At 38.8% G+C, this 19,834-nt stretch overlaps 1 protein-coding gene across 1 annotated transcript in view; it reads left to right on the top strand.

The window, feature by feature from the left end:
• LOC122814457 overlaps positions 1 to 19,834 on the top strand; it is a 1,903,843-nt gene that overhangs the window by 1,085,603 nt on the left and 798,406 nt on the right. The window contains 1 exon segment of the mRNA XM_044087037.1: positions 1,426 to 1,551. Within this exon segment, the coding sequence (XP_043942972.1) occupies positions 1,426 to 1,551 (126 nt within the window).

The following is a 19,834-nucleotide window of genomic DNA, read 5'->3' as shown; positions in this document are numbered from 1 at the left end:
TGATGGAATGCAGAGGGAAAAGGTGCGTGACTAGAAGCACCTCAAGTTGCTATGTTAGACTGTTAACTCGTACATCCAAGTGATGCCTCCAGGTGCATCTGCAGTTAACTCCTACTGATGCCTTTAGGCATCAAATATTGCTTGTTCATATTGGCATCAATAATTCCAAAACCATGCTGCATACAAGGTTGCAAAATATTTCATCTTAAAGGTTACACAGTAGCAAACCCAACTGCATTAACATTTGACCTCTGTCTTGTACAGGTAAATAGATATTAACTGTTGTTTTTTTATGATATTAATTTAGGTAGATACTTTTCACATTTTTCTAAATATCTCAACCACCAAGTAACAGACAGAATTCCTTAGACCCCTATGAAAGCTCTCAGCTAGATAAATAAAATGCTGCTGATAGTATATGTGTAACATGAATGGTTGCTGAGATATTGTAAGTTGTTCACAAAGTATTACAAATGTAACAATTACCAATTTCTCTGTTTACTGTGACTTATAAAATTAAGACCTAGAACCTAAAGAATACTACCACTATAAAAATAGTTTGCACTGAAGAGTTTGCCATTTCTACTTCTTTCATAATCCTTATGGTTTCAGAAGTAAGAAGATTTGTTTAAAATGTGTGGACATAATTTGATTATGTGAAAAGGCTTAGGCTCCACCGATTGGAAGTTACAGTGCAAACGTCCTGAGCTCTATTGGAGTGAATGAGTTAAGGACTTTTGTGGTAGTTGTTTCTGTATGATGGTTGAAGAGATGTTTTGGCCAAGGCATACATCTTGGTATTTATAATTTTGTGCAGGGGAGATTTTGTTCCATAGACCTATAAGATGTGATGGTTTTCTGTTTGAAATGCAATATAATATCCCAAATATTATAGTAGTTGTGTTTTAGTGTTATCCAGAGTTATATGGGCTAGAAAACTGCAGCAGAGCCAAATGAATGGCATATTTAGAAACTTTTTGGAAATAATTGCAGTTTCTCCTGTGCTAGATAAAATAGACTACAGATTGTAGCTTGAGCATGGAGATGTATGGGACTCCACTAGAAAAACTGTGACTTTGAAGTTTGCATTGTTAAAGTATTTTTCATTAGTCATTTCACAGAGAGATTCTGTACCATGTTACAGATGTGTTTTCAAAGCCTGTGGTTGAAATTATAATCCTCTGCCAAAGATCCTACATAGATCTTCAAATACTTCCCTGTTAGAGCCCATTAATCAGATTTATTATAGCTAATGTAAAGGTAAGCAGAGTGCTGTTAACTTATTAAATGCTGGATGGAAACCACGAAAGGGCATGTTTTGGATTCTCTTAAGTAAGATATATTTAGGAATTTTGTTGTAGATTATTTTTATAGGACTTTGATGAGTAACATTTAATGTTATGGTCTTGTTTGTTTCCTATGAAGGATCTGAAGTCCCATCAGAGAAATTATTATTGCTTCTTAAAGAAGGTTATGGTGAACTACCACAGGATGATGATGTGAGAAAAAATGCTACAGAAAAGAACAATAACCCTGAGCACATGCTGAAGAGTAAGTGAACGACTTATTAATGATGAATTTTGTACATTTGTTTTTTACTGATATTGATACATTTGGTGTGAATAGAAAATGTAGAGACTGGAAAACTGTTCACGCTAAATGTTTATATGTAAAGCATAGTTTGGTTTGTTGTTTTTAGTAAAAAAACAAGTCTATCTCAGTGGACTGATGTAGGAGTCAGTTGAAGAGGATGACGGTGTTAAGGTCAAGATTAGTGCTTGTTTACTTACTTATTTTTTTCTGAGCAGAACCTCCTAAACATTCAGATTTTAAATTGTACAGGCAGGTGTGAGGCAATGACTCTAGTCGACTTTTGTCCACTAGGTCAGTTAATTACTCATCAGAATGTGAAGGTTTTGAACATCGAAAAAAACTTTGAATATAGCAATGTCACCCAGAGTCTTCTAAAAAATCCATTTTAATGTACAGCAAAGCTTTTGGGCATAGCCCTTTTTCAGTGCACTCTAAAACAATTCATCAAGTATCTATTCTTATTGCTGTCTCATCAGATGCCTATTATTAAAGCATTTTGTTGTTTCTGTAAAATTACTTTATCTCTGGCTTCATTTAACATAGAGGATTCATATCCTCTTTGAGCTAATTCTTGAATAGTTTTGGAAACCTGCCTATAGCATTCTTCTTGATCGGTATTGAGCCTACTAATTCTGAGTAGTTGACTATTAACAATCTCTCCAAATACGTGAGGTGCATGCATGCTGTTCCAATGAGTATAGCTGTTAGCATGCACATTTTTGTTATAGACACTAGTATTGATCTTTCCATCTTTAAACAATATTCTTACATCCAAAAATTCAATTGTATCACAGGAGAATTTTAGCTGAAATTTTAAAATAGTAGTAGATGCATTTAAATCTTTGACAAATCAAACTGTGTCAGTTTCATTACCTTTTCATACTAGAAAAATGTATCATCCACAAAACGAACATAAAATTAAAGTTTAGAATAGTGTTCAGCCTGACTTTTTAGATGGTATTCCTCTCCCATTGATCTAATGCTATATTGGCATAGCAATTTCCTACAGCTGTTCCCATAGCTACACCAGGCTTCTGGTGATACAATTGATGACCAATCCATATCTTTAGACTTTAGGATGAGGTTGTTCAAATATAGAAGCTCCCTCCAGATTACTAAAGATTCTTATTCTATGAAACAGATTTTTGTTTTGTTTTTTACTGGAAAATTATCTGAGATTTAAAGCCAAGTTTTCCTAAGGTCTATTGTTTTAGAAGAATAGTCATTATCAAATCTTATTGAATATTTGTATTTCAGTGGGGCTTTTCTTCATGCAGTTTTTAGTATTAACTCTTTATCAATGTATGACAAAAACGTAATATATCGAAACAAAAGATGTTACCATTTGACACAGGCATTAAAACACATAAAATACTTTTAAATAAAATGAGCCAAGTACAATATAGGATTAGCACCTTCACAACTGATCTAGTCGCTTCTTCAGATCACAAACACTAAGCCTAAACAACCATTAAGTAGCCCAATTCAAATTTATGGTTTTAGACCCTGTGATCTTAATAGCGGTCTTAAAGGGACATGCTCATTAAGCCATTTTCCCCTATCACTTTGAAGTGTAAAATCCACTTTGTTTCAGTACATTCAAAGTTCTAACATCCCCAGCCCTAGTAGACATCATAAAAGGTCCTAAAACACAAAATTTAAAAACATGATTATTACCTGCAACAGAAATATGCTTAAACAGGGCATTTCTGGTGGTATGCTTATTTACACTGTATACTTGCTCACATATATGATCCTTCAATGTTCAATTCATTTTTCCAACATAAAAACTCTGACATACAGTGCAAATTGATAAATATACCAGATCTCAATATTTGCAAGTAACATAATACTTCAGCTTGTAAACCTTCTTAGTGTCTGGGTGTATAAACGTATCACTGCTATTAATGTACTTGCACATACTATAAGCCCCACAGGGATGTGTAGCCAACTTATCAGACCTTTTTTCAATCATATTTAATGGTTTGTGGCACAGCAACTTTTTTCAAGGGCTTATTATTCTTGTAGCAAAACTTAGGAGTATCACCTAAAATATCCTTATACCTCTCATCACGCATTAATACATGTTAGCGATTCCGTATAATATCACATACTGGACATCACGCATTAATACATGTTAGCGATTCCGTATAATATCACATACTGGACGGACATCATTCAAATTGGTAATGTTCATTCTCAAGGTATTAGTATTTACATTTACACAGTTCTCGAGGTCAGAAGCATTGAGAAATGTAGTCTTGCTCTACCATCCTTTTGAGAGGATATGTCATCACAAACTGCTTTTATCTCATTCATACTGTGCCCCCTAGTGGTAAACTCATTCATAAGCTCATGAAATGACCGCTTCCTACTTTCATCATTGGCATTAAGTCTAGCATGCTGAAAAAATTGTCCCTTAATAACATTCTTAGAAGTACGACGGGGATGCATGTTCTGCTTATGAAATGTACTAGGTTTCTTACACGGTTTTCTGTACATCTGTGTGTTAAAGCCTAAGTTCTTATCACAAGCACATCTAGGAACTCTATACTCACTGCTTAAAGGACCACTACAGGAAAAGAATTAAAAAAGATATATTGTGTAATTCTTTCTCACAAGCTATTTCATTGCAAACACATGGATGTACCTGGGGATAGAAGTAGTAAAATAATAATTTTATTCTGTTTGTAATTTCTGACTGTTCTCCTAGCAGACATCCGATGAGAGTTAATTTGATCTAAAGAAATCTAGCTGCATGTCCACTGTATCTGAGATTATAGTACACGGACTGTCTCATTAGAGTTCCATCACTTAGAATGGAAACGAGAAATGAGAAGCTATTTTTCAGAGGCCCTCAGTAAACATATAATTCATTGTCATGAAGTGTATCCTCAAATGTGTTTGCTGCCGATGTGTTGCACATTCTGTGAAAAAAAGGCTTCCCAAACTACCATCCTTTGTTGAGATATCAGCCTTTCTTTAGACATTTAACTTTGGATCTGTTTCAGTTTATTCTACAGTTACTCCTCCCATATCCCATCCCCTGCTAGCAAGAGTATCACATTTCCCACCCTGCAAGGTCCAGCTATTCAGTCAGCTTGCATGACACACACAAACAGACTTGCTTTGCAGTCTGCCTAGGTGTGCCAGTAAAAGTGTTCCTCATTTCTCTTAACTTGTCATCTCATTAGCACTTTTACAGTAAATCATGTTACAAAATGCTTTTCTCAACTTGATATAAAGGGGAGTTTAAGTGGCCTTTACACATACTCTGTAATATAATTTTTGTCATAATTGTCTTGGCCAATGACAGACTGAGCTCTGTCTGCAAAAAAAAAAGTACACCTGCATTTTAAGAATATACATATTTTCCGAATAGAATTTCAGTCATTCATCTTGTTTTTCCCATGCATACTGTTATGGGACAAGACCAGCTGCTAAAATGTATATTAACTTGAGTTTATTAATGATGCTATAACATGATTGTTAAAAAAAGCAATATAATGTATGTATATTGAGAAAATACAGCCTATAAGCCAGCATTGCTGTCTTATTAACACTGCATTCTTTAGTATGTAATTTTGTCAGATTTTTATTCCTGTTAGATCACCAGCGGAACTCGTCCCAATGATTGGCAGTTGATTTTACGCATCGAGTTGCCAGCTCTGGACGCACAACCTCAACGAAGGTACGCCTATTCATGCATGTCTCCACGAGAAGATGTTTCTGAGAGTTTAACTGGGGATAGCATCTTACCGTGAGGCGACAACGCTACCGCAGCACCAACACCGTGGATTCTTATAGTATGTTATAAGAGAGAATAGTATGTGTTGCATGTGGTGGGCGGCTACAGTGGTGCAGTGGCATTGGGCTGCCTCACAGCAAGAGGTTTTCCGGTTCAGTCCCTTGGCTGGGGTGCTTGTGGAGTCTGCATGTCCTCCCTGTGGTCACGTACTCTCCAGGTGCTCCGTTTCCCATCCTAAAGACATGCTGTAGGTGGATTGACACCTAAAATGGCCCTAGGTGAGTAAGGTAGGTATGTGTGCCTTCTGTACAGACCAACACTGTAATACTCCATCACAATCATGAGCAGACAGGTGATCTGCTGTGGTGACTTTAACCGGGGCAAAAGCCGAAGAAGTATCGCGGTTGCATGAAGTGAGGCATGCAGTTATTACAAAATTAGCCAGGCTAGAAGTGCGCGTTGTTGGCTAGGCAGGTTTTTTAAAATCCAAAGTTATTAACAGAGTACTCTGGGGCTAGGTGGATCATATATATAGTAAGTATTCCCTGAAGTCTGAGGTGAAAAATCAATGAGGGATGAGGACATCTGCAAAGTTTTTCATTAGTCAAATTAACTGTAACGTAATGACGCTGCATGGCCAGGTTAGATAAGAAAATGCATAAAATTACAGGTTGTCTGTAAAGTGAGAATGTTTATCAAGAACTATGGAGACTGACTCAGCTCTGTAAGAATAAAATGTCTACTTGTACATCCTGAAGTGTTATTCTAACTGAAGGCTGCATACAAGGTAAATTTGTGGGTTGTTATTTATTTATGACTATAATAATTTGGTGCTGTTGTATGATCTTAACTTTGCACCAAGCGTAGGGCAGTTCTAGAATAGGCCCATTACAGATTTTCTGTGAATCTACACTGCTTGTATGGCATGAAGTCAGAGACTCAGCTGTGCAGTCATTCAGGGTGTGCAACATACTATTTTGGCAGGGAAACTGTTTCAAGTGAAAAGGGTTATTTACTTTTTTAGACAAATTTAGCAAATGTAAGTCAATGACTGTATGTAGTAAAGTGCCGACTGTGTTTTTGTTTGACTGAGTAGCTGTAAGGCATATATAAGTAATAGTGGGAGGGCTCCACAGTAAATGAGTATAGTAAATGTATATGCACATACAGTAAAGGACAAATTAACACAAAGGAGGTGGCTTGTGTCGAGGGCGCAAAATTTCAGGCTTATGTGCTGCAAGAAGCATGAGAGATGTTTTTATTCTGTAAAATGAATGTAAGGAGAGAAAGAAAGGAAAGTTAAAAAGCTAAAATAAAGTTAAAATAAGTTCATGAGCCCACCGGTGATGATTGGGACGAGACCAGAAGTTAAAACAAGTTCATGAGCCCACCGCATGATTGGGACGTAAACTATACAAGTTCATGAGCCCACCGCATGATTGGGACATAGACTGTAAATAGACTGTAAAGTTAAAACAAGTTCATGAGCCCACTGCATGAATGGGATGTAGACATGAGCCCGCTGCATGAGTGGGATGTAGACAGTAAAGTTAAAACAAGTTCATGAACCCACCGCATGATTGGGACGTAGACCGTAAAGTTAAAACAAGTTCATGAGCCCACCGCATGATTGGGACGTAAACTATACAAGTTCATGAGCCCACCGCATGATTGGGACATAGATCAGACTGTAGTTAAACAAGTTCTGTTTCACCGTATGAATGGGATGTAGACTGCAAAGTTAAACAAGTTGATGAGCCCACCGATGATTGGGACGATTATCCATATGAGCCCATAGTGATGATTGGGACGAGACTATGTACTGTTTAAATAAATTCAAGGAGCCTACCGCATGATAGGACGAGGCATGTAAGGTTGTTGAAATAAATCTGAGCCCAAAAGCACATCATCTTAAGAGTGTAATTGTGTGAAATTACCCTCAGAGCGTCCGAAGAGTAGTCAGTTCTGGACACAGTACCTAATCCGCCTGCTATCCCGACCACAATTCTGGAGCAGAACTTTGAGCTCACGAGGATGAAAGCAGGTGCTGTGGAAAAGGCCAATTGGAAACCCTCTCCTCTGTTGCTGCATGCTGACAGACTTCCTACCTTTCTCCCTGTATGGTATGTGGATTACTATATTTTCTTTTTTCGAACTGCCAGGATCCAGGAGTTGTAAGATAATCCTAACATTTTATTACTGATTTATAAAAATAAAGGGATCAAAGATAAGTAAGCAAGATCAAATCTCTGAAAAGGGAATATCTACATTTTGTGTATTTTAATTATGGGAAGGAAAATTGTAAATATCTGCATGACTGATTTCGCTTGACAAGAATTGGTTTGGTGGGGTATTTCCTTTACATGGAACTTATAATAACACTTAAACGGTTGGACACTGGAAAGGCATTTTGGAAGAAAAAAAGCAAGGTAAGTGGGGAACAAATTACATCATTTTATTCTTGGTACAGGAAGTTAATTAAAAAGGAGTCAGCATTAAGAGGATTGTTGGATGTTAATAAGAAATTGTTGCAACAAGTAAGAGGTTAAAAGGAAAATAGACCAGTAAATGGGATATCTTTTATCTGTCTTAGGAGCAGGATTGGAACAAACTGACGAACACGGACAAAAGTGAAACTTCTGAGGAGGATGATAATTCTCCAGTAGATACTGCACCTTCTAATTTATATATGCAATTCAGTACGGGTACCTCCCAATTTTGTTGTTTTCAGACTCTACCTTTCTCGGGTTCACTGTCCATTGAGCACCCAGTTCAGTTTGACACTGGCAGTACCCTCCTGATTGGTTTCCCTGTCTCAAGCATCTTCTGAACAGGCACTCAGTCGAGGGATTCTTCTTCCTATCCTTCTCGGACAGCTCACTTCCCCCAACAGAGGCATTAGTATTTGACATATCCTGTGCCTTACCACACACGCTACGAGAGTACCACAAGAGATTACAACCTCTGGTAGGGATCAATAATTCCCAGGAAATTTTGAAGCTAACAATAGGAACTTGTTCATCCTTGACATGCAGATTTGCATACAATGTCTAAAACTTTCAAAATATTAGAGGCGATCCAACAAAATTCAAAGAAGAATTAAAAATCATAATAATAGAATGTTACAATCCCGACTTTGGACAGATTTACGCTAATGGCTGAGGGTAGTTACTTGTGATGAACAAAATCAGTTACTGAAAAAGCTGAAATAACAGATTTCACTCTCATAGGGAATGCATTAACAGATAAACAAATATACATTATGGATAAAAGCAAGTTAGACTGACTGGTCTAAAATACAGGTATGTAAACAAAACACAGGGAAGTTGCAGACTATTATATTTTGTCGCTTTGAAACAGTATTTGCTAGATATTCAGGAATACGCAGACTCAGAAGAGCAAGTTGCCAGCTTTTTGCAGCAGCTTTGTGCAGGGTCTGTGGCACCAACCTAGGGTTCCACCTGTGTCCTCTTGGATAGGAGCTATAGGTGCTGATAGGAAATAGCAGTCTAACTTGGCTTGTAAGGCCCTAGCCATTAGCCTAGTAGGTTCCTTTAGATTCTATAAATATAAATTTATATTTTCAAATATTTCAACAGTAGACTACTAACATACACATTTTTACAGGTGACAATGGTATGTTGATGCTATTACATGAAAACCCCAATAGTAGTGCACACATCGCTACACATATATTAGTACTGTATACCTTTACCATCACAGAATTAGCCTCCTTCCCACACAAGTCATCAATGCATTGCCATATCAGTATAATACTAGTAATTACTTTTAAAGAGTGGGTTTACAGGCTGACCATGAGATAAGGCATCATAACACACACATCTCAGAAACTGTCTGGTATGATAAGCCTATCTCAGAACCTTCCATGTATCACTAGTTCAACTATTAAGGCATCCTGCTGTAACCTTCCAATACTAAGCAACTGTTCTGAGAGACATAACTTCAACTGGATCTATGTAACCCTTTAGAAAATAAACAGTTCCACATAGCTCTTTGTAACATCACACACTAGCTCCACAAACAGCATATATTCCCCATCACCACTTCATCATTACACTTCTGCTTTTACCTGTTCATGTTAATCCTTTGTTGTAAAATCACTTTTATCATGCATCACTAGACACCTGAAAGCCAACCAGCTACCCATGCACCACTTATCACATTACATTACATAAAACTGCATCATCATAATGTTGATCACGGGAACGCTGTTAGGCCATAGACATGAGAAATCAGCATCACTTTCATCTCTTGTCCAGACTACAGCATCAGTTGGCACAAAGGCATGAGAAATGTTCAAGCCCTTTTAAATGAAGAGATTCAGATAAGGAGTATGTTTCTTATTCAGTTTAGTAAATTGCTTAATAAAATAAAAGATATCTGTGTATGCCCTTCTACAAACAGTTGTACAGAAACAAAAGAAAGTGAAGTTCAGTATTAGGATGATAGGGAAGTGGTACTGTACAGTAACTGCAAATTTTGTATGGAAATCAAATGAATAAGCACCTCAGGTTAGGTGCATTTAGCAAGGCAGATGTCATGTATTTACGGGCAAGAAAATAACTGTCAGTGTTTATCTTACTCAGATCTGCTTGACAAAATTGGAGCAGAAGTTGTGCACTGTGCAACTGCGACTGTGTTGAAATTTTATTATCATACATTTAGTTGTTACAGCAGAGATCATTTTACACACAGGAACATCAACAAAGCAATTGTGATGACAATACTAGGAGTATACACAAACATCAACTCATATGTACAAGAGGGATGACCATATGGTCAGAAAAAGAAAAGGTATAGCAAAGTTTGGGTTTTGAACAGCTGAGCTGTACCTCAAAGTACAGGAAAGTCTGCAAATGTACTAACAGCCCATGGCAATAACACTGCATAACAAAGGTTATAAGAGTTTCTCTAAGTTTAAAAACAGAGCAGTTATGCAGATAAGACACCATTCATGTATCTTAGCAACTATAAGTGCAAAACCTAATGAATAACAATGACTATGGATTTGGGTACAGGAAGTACACGAGCTAACAGGTATCATGAGGAGGAGAGGAATTAGGTATGCAGACAACACGATTCACCAGTTGATAACATTCAATCGCCGTTCAATGGAACATGAAATATACTGGAGAGAGCCCCCCATTAGATCCAATACCATACTCAAGGGTGATTTTAACTGCTCTAATATAAGGACCCACTAACATGCAGGCTTAGCATTGCCTTTTTTGCCACCATGGACCATTTAGTCTGTACACCCACTAGGGGTGCAAATATTGACCTGGTCCTCACAAACATGGCAGAAATATTTCACCCTCCCCCAGAGTAATGTCCTCACTTTTCTGGGCAGACTATCAGGGTGTCTTCTTTTGAGCTAAGGGTAAAAACAAACACACCAGCTAACCCTGGTACTTGTAGGAATTATTCTAGGGCAAACTTTTTCCTAATAACTGACACTCTGGCCAAATTTTAAGCTGCCACAAACTATGAAAACACTCTGCTGCCTATGAGGAATCAATCATAAAAACCCTGTATAATCATATTAACAGGTGCATAGAGACAGCTGTACCTACTAGCATTAAAAGCAAGATCAAAACATAAGCCATCCTAGTAAAATCTCATCAATGAGGTGTAAAACAAAAGGAAGAAATGCATGCCAAAAAGTAATAGGTACAACATCCAGCAAAGTAAAACTCCCTCATCAACCATAACAAGCTAGTCGGTGAGCTAGTCAAATCTAACAAAGGCATATTTGAAGTAAAATTAGCCTCCCAAAGGGCAATCACAAAGCTTTCTTCACCTATGTCAACCTCAAAGGCCCAAAACAATGTACTGAATTAATTGTAAATGATGCCATGCCACCCTTTAAACCGGGGGATATAGCTAACCTCCTGGCCAACAAATTCAGCTCCCGATTTAATCTCCTCCTCTCTGCCTGATGTCCCTCATGAAATGCCAATATCCATAACTCCATCAGCTATCAAAGAAAAAGAAACTCAAATGGCTCTAAGGCCAAGAACACAGCATCTGTGGGTCCCAATAATACCCCACAGCATGATACATGCGCTGTTGCGCTGACTATCATCACTGTTTAACCACACACTCCAAATTGGATTCATGCTAAATGAATGGAGGACTGCAACAGTTGTCCTGGTGCATAAACATGGGCTATTTGGGAACCTGGGAAATTATTGACTCATAAGCCTAAATAGCCTGATGTGCAAAATCAGAATTATCATTGCTAGCCTGAATGATATAGATAATCTATAAACACTTAACCCATATCATTTCAGGTTTGTCAAGTGTAGATGTTGCTTACTTCAAGCAGGTCAGCAAAGCAATGGATGAGGGTGTAATGGTGCATACTGCATACCTCGACCTGGCCAAGTCATTTGACACAACATTCCACTAGGGCATTTTAGAATGGCTAACTACACTAAGTATGAGCCTGTACATAAACTACTTGATAGCCATCTGGCAAACAAAGGCCCCAAGAAGTTTTAACAGGGATCTACCTCCACAAAGCAGCCAGCACTGGGGGTGGAAGAAAGAGAGAGTGCCATCAGGATGGACATGTAGTTATATAAGCACTGAACCACAGACCCTGGAACTGTGACTCGTGGATCATACCAATGACTCGTTACCAAGGAGATGTACAAGGTAGCTAGGAGGCATGAAATACAAAGACTGGATGCATATGCAGACTTTAGACAGTTAGTGAATGTAGCACAAGAATGAACTCTAGGTTCATAGGGTCATACATTTGTACTAGGCTAACTATCCTTGTGGACAATTTTAAGCCGAGCCAATTATCCCATGTGAGAATCAAACCCTGCATGCACCTTGTCTCTGTAAGCTAAACACCTTAACCATTATGTCAACCTCCCACTCTAAACCTTAATGTACTGCTGAGTCCATAGTAATGAACCACTCTGCTGCCCAAAACATCTACAGCATGTTTGGGAGGTGTGGAGTACAAGGCCCTTGTTTTACATCCCTCTGTGCATGCAGCCTTGGTTGATGATAGCACAACATACAACAGATGCATTCTAATAGCCTTATTTATGTTGCGAGGAGATTAACACCTTTCTTCTCAAGACCATCCAAGGAATATCATACAGTCACCATGAAAGTGCAGCTTGGCAATAAAATGGCAAACGTGAGAAAATGTTTGAGACCATATGGTATAATAACATCTGTGACTATGAATGATTTACACATACTGTGTGTCAATAGAAATACAGATCTTGAAAGTACTGCCTTACATCCCAGCTCTGAGCATCCACACCAGCTGACAAAGGCCCTCTATTGACCCCATACAAAACCTGTACCGGTGACCAGCAGTATACCGGGATTATTTGCTATTCATCAATGCAAGAAGTTTAAATAAGAGCCCAGCTGTATATTAACATAAAGTGGCAATGACTGTGCTGTTCCCTGAGGAGTAGTCCTTATACTCTACAGAATGCTGACATATTTGTACATTATCCATTCATGTGACCTTAACATTATATTGTCTAAGCCAGTTATGCCCACCTACCAGTTGAAATTAAACGATGTGAATCTTAGATGTATGTTTCATGGATACTGCTGCCTGCATTGTATGTTTGTGAATTTGATGAGGGTACTTGTTGTGTTACATCTAGAAAGCCTTTGCGATTTAGATAAGTTACTTTAAAGAGCCTCAGAATATGTAGCTCTTGTTTGGTCTCTTTGTAATGATTGGTGTAGTGTGAAGATTGTGTTTGCACTCTATGATCTTTAAGGGAGTATGATATTATTTAATGTGCCCCAGTGACTAGTGTTCCCCATAATCTTCATGCTGCACAACCTGTAAAAGTATGGCAGTGACACACACATTCCCACAAATACATGCACACATGGATTCAATAAGCATCCAACACCTTCCTGTCCTGTTCTCACGCATGCACCCACCCTCATCCATCCATATTCACACACATACCTACCTTCCCTAATTGATCTCACTACCACAACCCTACAGCCACACACCACTCTCAAAACACATCCACCCTTTCACATTTCATACCTCTCATACAGTGAAAAGCAGGACTCAACTCCCAATATCTCCCGCAGCACACAAGTCCCAATACCACCCAAACACAAAAAACTGAAATATCCCGTCCCCAAAGACAACCCCCCAGTTCCTGTCCCAACCACAACTCCCAAGTACCTGTCCACCAATGCACAACTCCCAATACCTGTCCACCAAACCCCAATCCCAATACCAGTCTGCAACACTCACCATCAGTTTATATACTCATTGGAAAAAACTCCAGGTCTTACAGTAAATAAGGTTTAATATTGTGACGCAAATAAACAAGAGGGATTTACACATTACTCAGATCATGCAAGGATTATTTACTAAAATAAATCAAAAAATTAACTGAACTGAAAGTACCCAAGACACTAAAGCTAATCCTATGGCAAGGTTCGTGAGTCTGTGTTTCTCAGATAGCAAACGGGGCTGAACTCCAGACATTGCAAGAGCAGCAAATCAACTGAGGAAGTACTGCCCTAAAATAAATGCACATAAAGTGATTAATTAGAATCTGAAATATATTTTCCCGGTTAAAAACGAATTAATGAAGTCAATGAATGTGAAACAAGATTCAGTATTTTAGAAAGAAGCACATAAATCCTTAAGATAAAAAAACAAAAAAGGATTCTTCCCAATATCTTTCTACATTTCCACGTTTCTGTATAAGAATATGGACAGTAAACTGCAGTGCCCCGTTCTTGTCATTACTGGTACTAAACCAGACAATTTCAGGTGACCAGCACACATGAGTATCAGCCAAACTCTGTGTAATTCAAAAAATTGTAATGTATCTGACGATGCAAAAATAAACCATTTGTTAGTGTTGTTCACCCGGGACACACAATACAAATAACACTATTAGCTTGCCCATTCAAAAAGAAATAGTATTGCATTTTCTATTTGTTGTATACTTAAAATAATTTGGAAAATATTTCTCTTTCAACAATTGCCCATCCATGTCAGATCTGGGCACCTCACAGTCACTCCATTTAAGAGGGCTGGTCTCATCCACGCCATGCTACGTCACTCTGTTTGACACAACCCATGCTAAACACACACACAGACAAAATGTAGCGATGAACCATGCGGGATTGCCCACATCTCCACAAAACAGTGCTGCAACAACTGTGGGCCACCCAGTCTGCAGTTGATGTCAGTTCAGGGTACCCAACACTTGTTGCAGCAAGCCCACTGCACTGACATCATGTCATCCCTAAACAGGGTTGGTGCCAGTGCAGCTCACACACTGCCCCCACCAACTACACTCACTCACAGTCACACACCACACCACACACACTACCAGCACAGCATGCTGCCTTGCCAGCTTTTCCACTAAGCAGCAATCAGACAGCTACACTTGACTGTTGCTGCTGATAATACCTCAGGAAAATAAACCTTTGTCACAGTAAAGCACACTCACTGACACCAGACTCACCTTCAACAAACTAACAGTCAAGTGTTGCTCTGATGTGTTTAACTCAATTTACACAACTACACACACACACACATATATATTCACAAAGGCAGACTTACAATGTAACAGTATTTTTACACACTTATACCTGTCTGGTGGACATCTGCAATAAATAATTGCTATAACAAAGAGAAAAAAATGCTGTCCAAGACCAAGAAGAGCAGGTGCCCAATTGGAAGCAATGTCTCCTTAGCTTGAACAAGCAAATAAGAGCAGTAATGAAATCCCCTGAAGCAAACTTAGGGTCCAAATTGGCGGCCACATCTACTACAGTCAATCATAAGGCCTTCTTGACATATGTCCGCAACCTCAAAGGAAGCACCCAGATCTGTTCAGAACTAGTGGTCAAGGAAAACACATATACAAATGCCGTAGATATAGCAAACTTGCTGGCTGACAGATTCAGTGAAACCTGAACCTCACTGCTCCCCCATTTCAGTAAACCAGGACATCCTCTGTGCCTGCCCCCTTCCCCTTAAATCGAGGGAACAAGTTATCATTGCTCTCTCAAAGTGAAAAAATACAGCCTCCATGGCACCTGCTAACATCCCAGGCTGCATCCAACGTGAACTCAGGCAGGAACTTGTGTCACCATTAGGCACCATATTCAACCAAACCAGAGTACTGGCTTTGCCCCAGGTGAGTGGAGGACAGCCAGTGTTATCCCTTTACACAAAGGTTGAACATCCACCAATCTGGGAAATGAGAGCTCCATCAGCCTAATTAGCCTGATCTGCAAGGCCATGAAACAGATTATCATGGACCTCATCAACAAGGACATTGGCTTTGTCAAGGGTAGGTCATGTTTGCTAAATTTTGTCAACTTCTTTGAGACAGTCACCAAAGCCATGGATGAGGGGAAGAAGATGCATACCACCTACCTTGACCTGGTAAAAGCCTTTGACACTATTCCCCTCTCATGGAAAATAGATAAACTCACTCAACTAGGCATCAATCCACATGTTACCAGATGGATAGCAAACTGGCTCACTGACAGAACCACATAGTCAATATAGGGGAAGTCACCTCAAGCCATAGACCTGCAACAAGCGGCGTACCGCAGGGTTTGGTTTTGGGTCCTCTGTTATTTGGGATATACTTTTATGAGGTGTAGGCCAAAACCAGTGGGCCACAAGTTTGCATAGCAGTGCAAGTTGGGTGCTGACATCAATTCCCCTAGTGATGTGGACATACTCCAAGAGGGTCTCACTCAGACAAATGACTGTTGCCACAAACATGGCCTCAAACTCAATACCAAAAAAAGCATCATCATCCCCTTTGTGGAGAGTGATGTCCCTACAAATTATCAATTAAAAAAAATGCTTGTTTCCATTTTAGGGATTGGCCACACTTGATGCACCTTTTTTTCCACCAGTTTTTGGGGGCCACCTTTCACTTTCCCACCCATAAAGGTTTTACCAAAAAAGGGGAAACCCCCCTTTTTCCCCCGGGAAAAACCTTTTGCCTTTTAAAGACATGAGCGGGGGAAAACCCAATTTTCCCCCCCTAAAACAAAACCATAAGGTATTTCACCGGGTTATCAGACCCCAGGGTGACCTTCATCTAATATGGAAACCCCTTATACTGTAATCCCAAGTCAAGTTTGGAAAACCCGCCCCCCAAATGGTCTAGACTCAACCGGGTTGGGGGGGAAAAGGGTCTCGGCCCCCTCCTTGGACTCCCCCCCAATAAAGGTACCGACCCCTTTGTAACAATAAGGGGGGAAACAAAAAGCCCTATTACCCTTTTTCCCTCCACAAATATGAGACAAGCGGGGGCCCCAGCTGTCTTTAAAAAGTTTGCCAGTCATTAAACCCTTGGGTTTAAAACCGTTCCATAATACCACATACGGACACTTCCCATATACCGAACAAGGGGGAAAAACCCCAAATCCCTTTTCAAAACCACATTTAAAAACCAGAAAAATTTCCCCCATTTTAAATTTTAAAAAGGGCCCATTCCCCCCATTTAAAATGCCCATAACTGCCATCCTACTCCTTACAAAATAACTGGTCACCACTGAACATAAGCCTATGCCTCAATTATGCACCTGAATCAACAAACTTTCACCATTAGGCACCTATTTCACCAATAAAGCTCATGATAAACCAGTATTATCCTTAACAAAGTTTGAAATCAAATCGGAATAGTATATCTAATAATCTAAGATGAACATAATGGACTCAATCAACAAGAATTCTTTGCAGGGAGGCAATTCTAAATGCAATAAAAGAATACCTTCCAGAACAAAAGCACCAAACCTTACCCTAAAACCTACTATCCTTCATGAAAGATCACCAAGCCAACCCAGTCCTGTACAAACTGGATCACTGCAAAACCCCAATCATTAAACCCTAACCTAATCGCATCACGCCCGTATTGGTTTCCACGCTTGATTACTTTATAGTGTCCAAAACCAGTGCTTAGCACAATGATACAAACATCCCAGTATTGAACATAACCCAAGAGGTTATTGCAGGACTTTAAACTACTCATAACAAATCATACCCTTTTTGAGTGTGTCAATTATCCATTGATAAATGTTAGCTCATTTTATATATATATATATATATATATAACTATTTATATCATATAATAAAACTATACATACATATAATAAAATTATCTCCAGACAATATCATACATACATAATTTTATATATAAACCCATATCAACATTTTATTATGTTATATAATATATAGCAGTGTAGGTTATAGTGGTTTATATAATAAATAAATATATACTATATATATATATATATATCATCACACAGATCCCAAGAATTAATAATGCTTTCACACAACACTGAAAAAACACAACACAAAAACCCATCTCTCTTATATATATATATATATATATATATATATGAAGAAAGATAAGAGTGAGGGATTTATATAATGGCCATTTTGCATAGGGACACCAAACATAGTAGGATTATACCCAAAAATCAATGCAGATGGACCACAAGGAAGGGCCATGGCTTCATCAAAAGGAAGGGGTCCAAAAATGTAAAGTTTTCACTTTAAACAACTAATCTGTAACTTCAAAGTACAGTCAAGACAGCAAATGCACAAATTGCCCTTGGCAACAGCAATGCATAAAGACACAACATCATAAGGCATTCTCTAATGTGAAAAACAGATCAGTTCTGCAGATAAGACAGCTTTCATGTCTCTCAGCATCTACAGGTGGCTAACCTGTGAAGCCTGATGAATAACAAAGACTGATGCTCACAACAGGAAAGGGCAAGCAGAGCTAACAGGTATCATGCTGAGAAGGTGAATTGACTATGCAGACATCACGACTCCTCAGTCTAACTTCAATTCACTACTCATCCACAAAAGATGAAGGAGGTGTTATGCATATTCATGTGAACTCTAAGTCAGGCAACTGCTTAGCACATTCACAGGAATCTAAACAATAGCATCAGAGAAGACATGAGAAGTACCACAGAGGAAACCATTTTTTAAAACTAAGGATACAGATTAATACTTAAATCAGGCTGGGTTCACAATACATTTTCTTCCGTTGGCCTAGATAACAGCCATGTTTTCCACAAGGGCACATGAGATTCTGTTGAGATCCAAAGCTGATCTCTAGGCAAATTCACTTATTTGGCTTCTTTTTTCATTGATGGGTATAGACAACTACTCATATAACCCCCTCCGAATGAGGCATGTGTTGTAGGACAGTAGGGAACACACAGCTTAGGTCCCTGGATGTGCTACACTGTACTGTACAAGTCTGATGTCTTGCTACTGAATCACTCTAATAGAAGTTGTCAGAAACAGAATCGGAGAATGTCACTCTTAAGATAGTGTAAGAGAGTGCCAGGGAGGGTAGTGGCAAAGTGCCCTTTACATATCCATTCTGACATCAGTCACTCCACATAGATTGTCAGGGGTTCCATTGCGTGCGTTCTGCAACCTCCCCACTACTCTTTCTTATGGTTTCCTTATGAGAATATTGCTGAGATGGTTTGTTTGTTTGATGTAATGGGAAAACTGAGCCAAACTTCCTTTGGAAAATTTAGGCAGAAGGTTAAAACAATCTGAGAGCTTCTCTGTATATCTTCTAAACCTTATCAAGTTTGACAAAACTGCTCATCACTGGTACCAAAAAGAAGATTCCTATGGTAATTTTGATGGTCATTTTTACATGCTCTATGAGGTTCTCAAAATGAAAGCAGGCAAACCCCAAGAAAACATAAGTGGTGGAAAGCACACTACACTGACTAAGGTTTGCACTAAGCGGTTACCTGTTAGCCTAGGCAGGCTCAATCATTCTGTCACACCACCCATGGTAACCTCAAATACCAACAATGTACACATAAACCATGTTCATTTGTCCATCTCTCCATAAGACACTGATTTAACATGTGATGGTGATGTCAGCTATGGACACCTCACAGTCTCTCGATATAAGAGGTTAGGCTCCATCCCTGCCATGTCAAATCATTCTCTTTTACACAATCCATGCATAAAAACACACACAGACACACAGTGTACAGGTGCAGTACGTGGCATTGCCTGCCTCTATATAAAAAAAAAAAAAAAAAAAACAAAATGCTGCAACAGATGGGGGGTTGAAGTAGCAGGAGATGTCAGTTCTGGCTACCTAACAGTAGGTGCAGCAACTCCACTTTACTGACACGATCACCCATAAAGAGCACAGGTTCCACTCTAGCTCAGCTCCTTTGTTCAATGTGGCACCATCCAACATGCACAGACACAAGCGCGTCCACGCACACACACACACTTTTACTACAGGTCCTTAAATAAAATAAACAGTGAGTACAAAGTAAACATAATTGTTCAGAAATCAAATACTTAAAAAAATGCAAAGAAAATATATTTTTTGCAGGAACATAAGCTCCACTACATCCCATACATGCTCTGCTCATTATATATATAAACTACATCCTGAGCATCACATGTTA

This window comes from Protopterus annectens, chromosome 10.part0 (genome assembly GCF_019279795.1).
Source record: "Protopterus annectens isolate FY-2018-M chromosome 10.part0, PAN1.0, whole genome shotgun sequence".
Classification (NCBI taxonomy): Eukaryota; Metazoa; Chordata; order Ceratodontiformes; family Protopteridae; genus Protopterus; species Protopterus annectens.
Note: the sequence above shows the minus strand (reverse complement) of the source record. Positions and strands in the feature narration are given on the sequence as shown.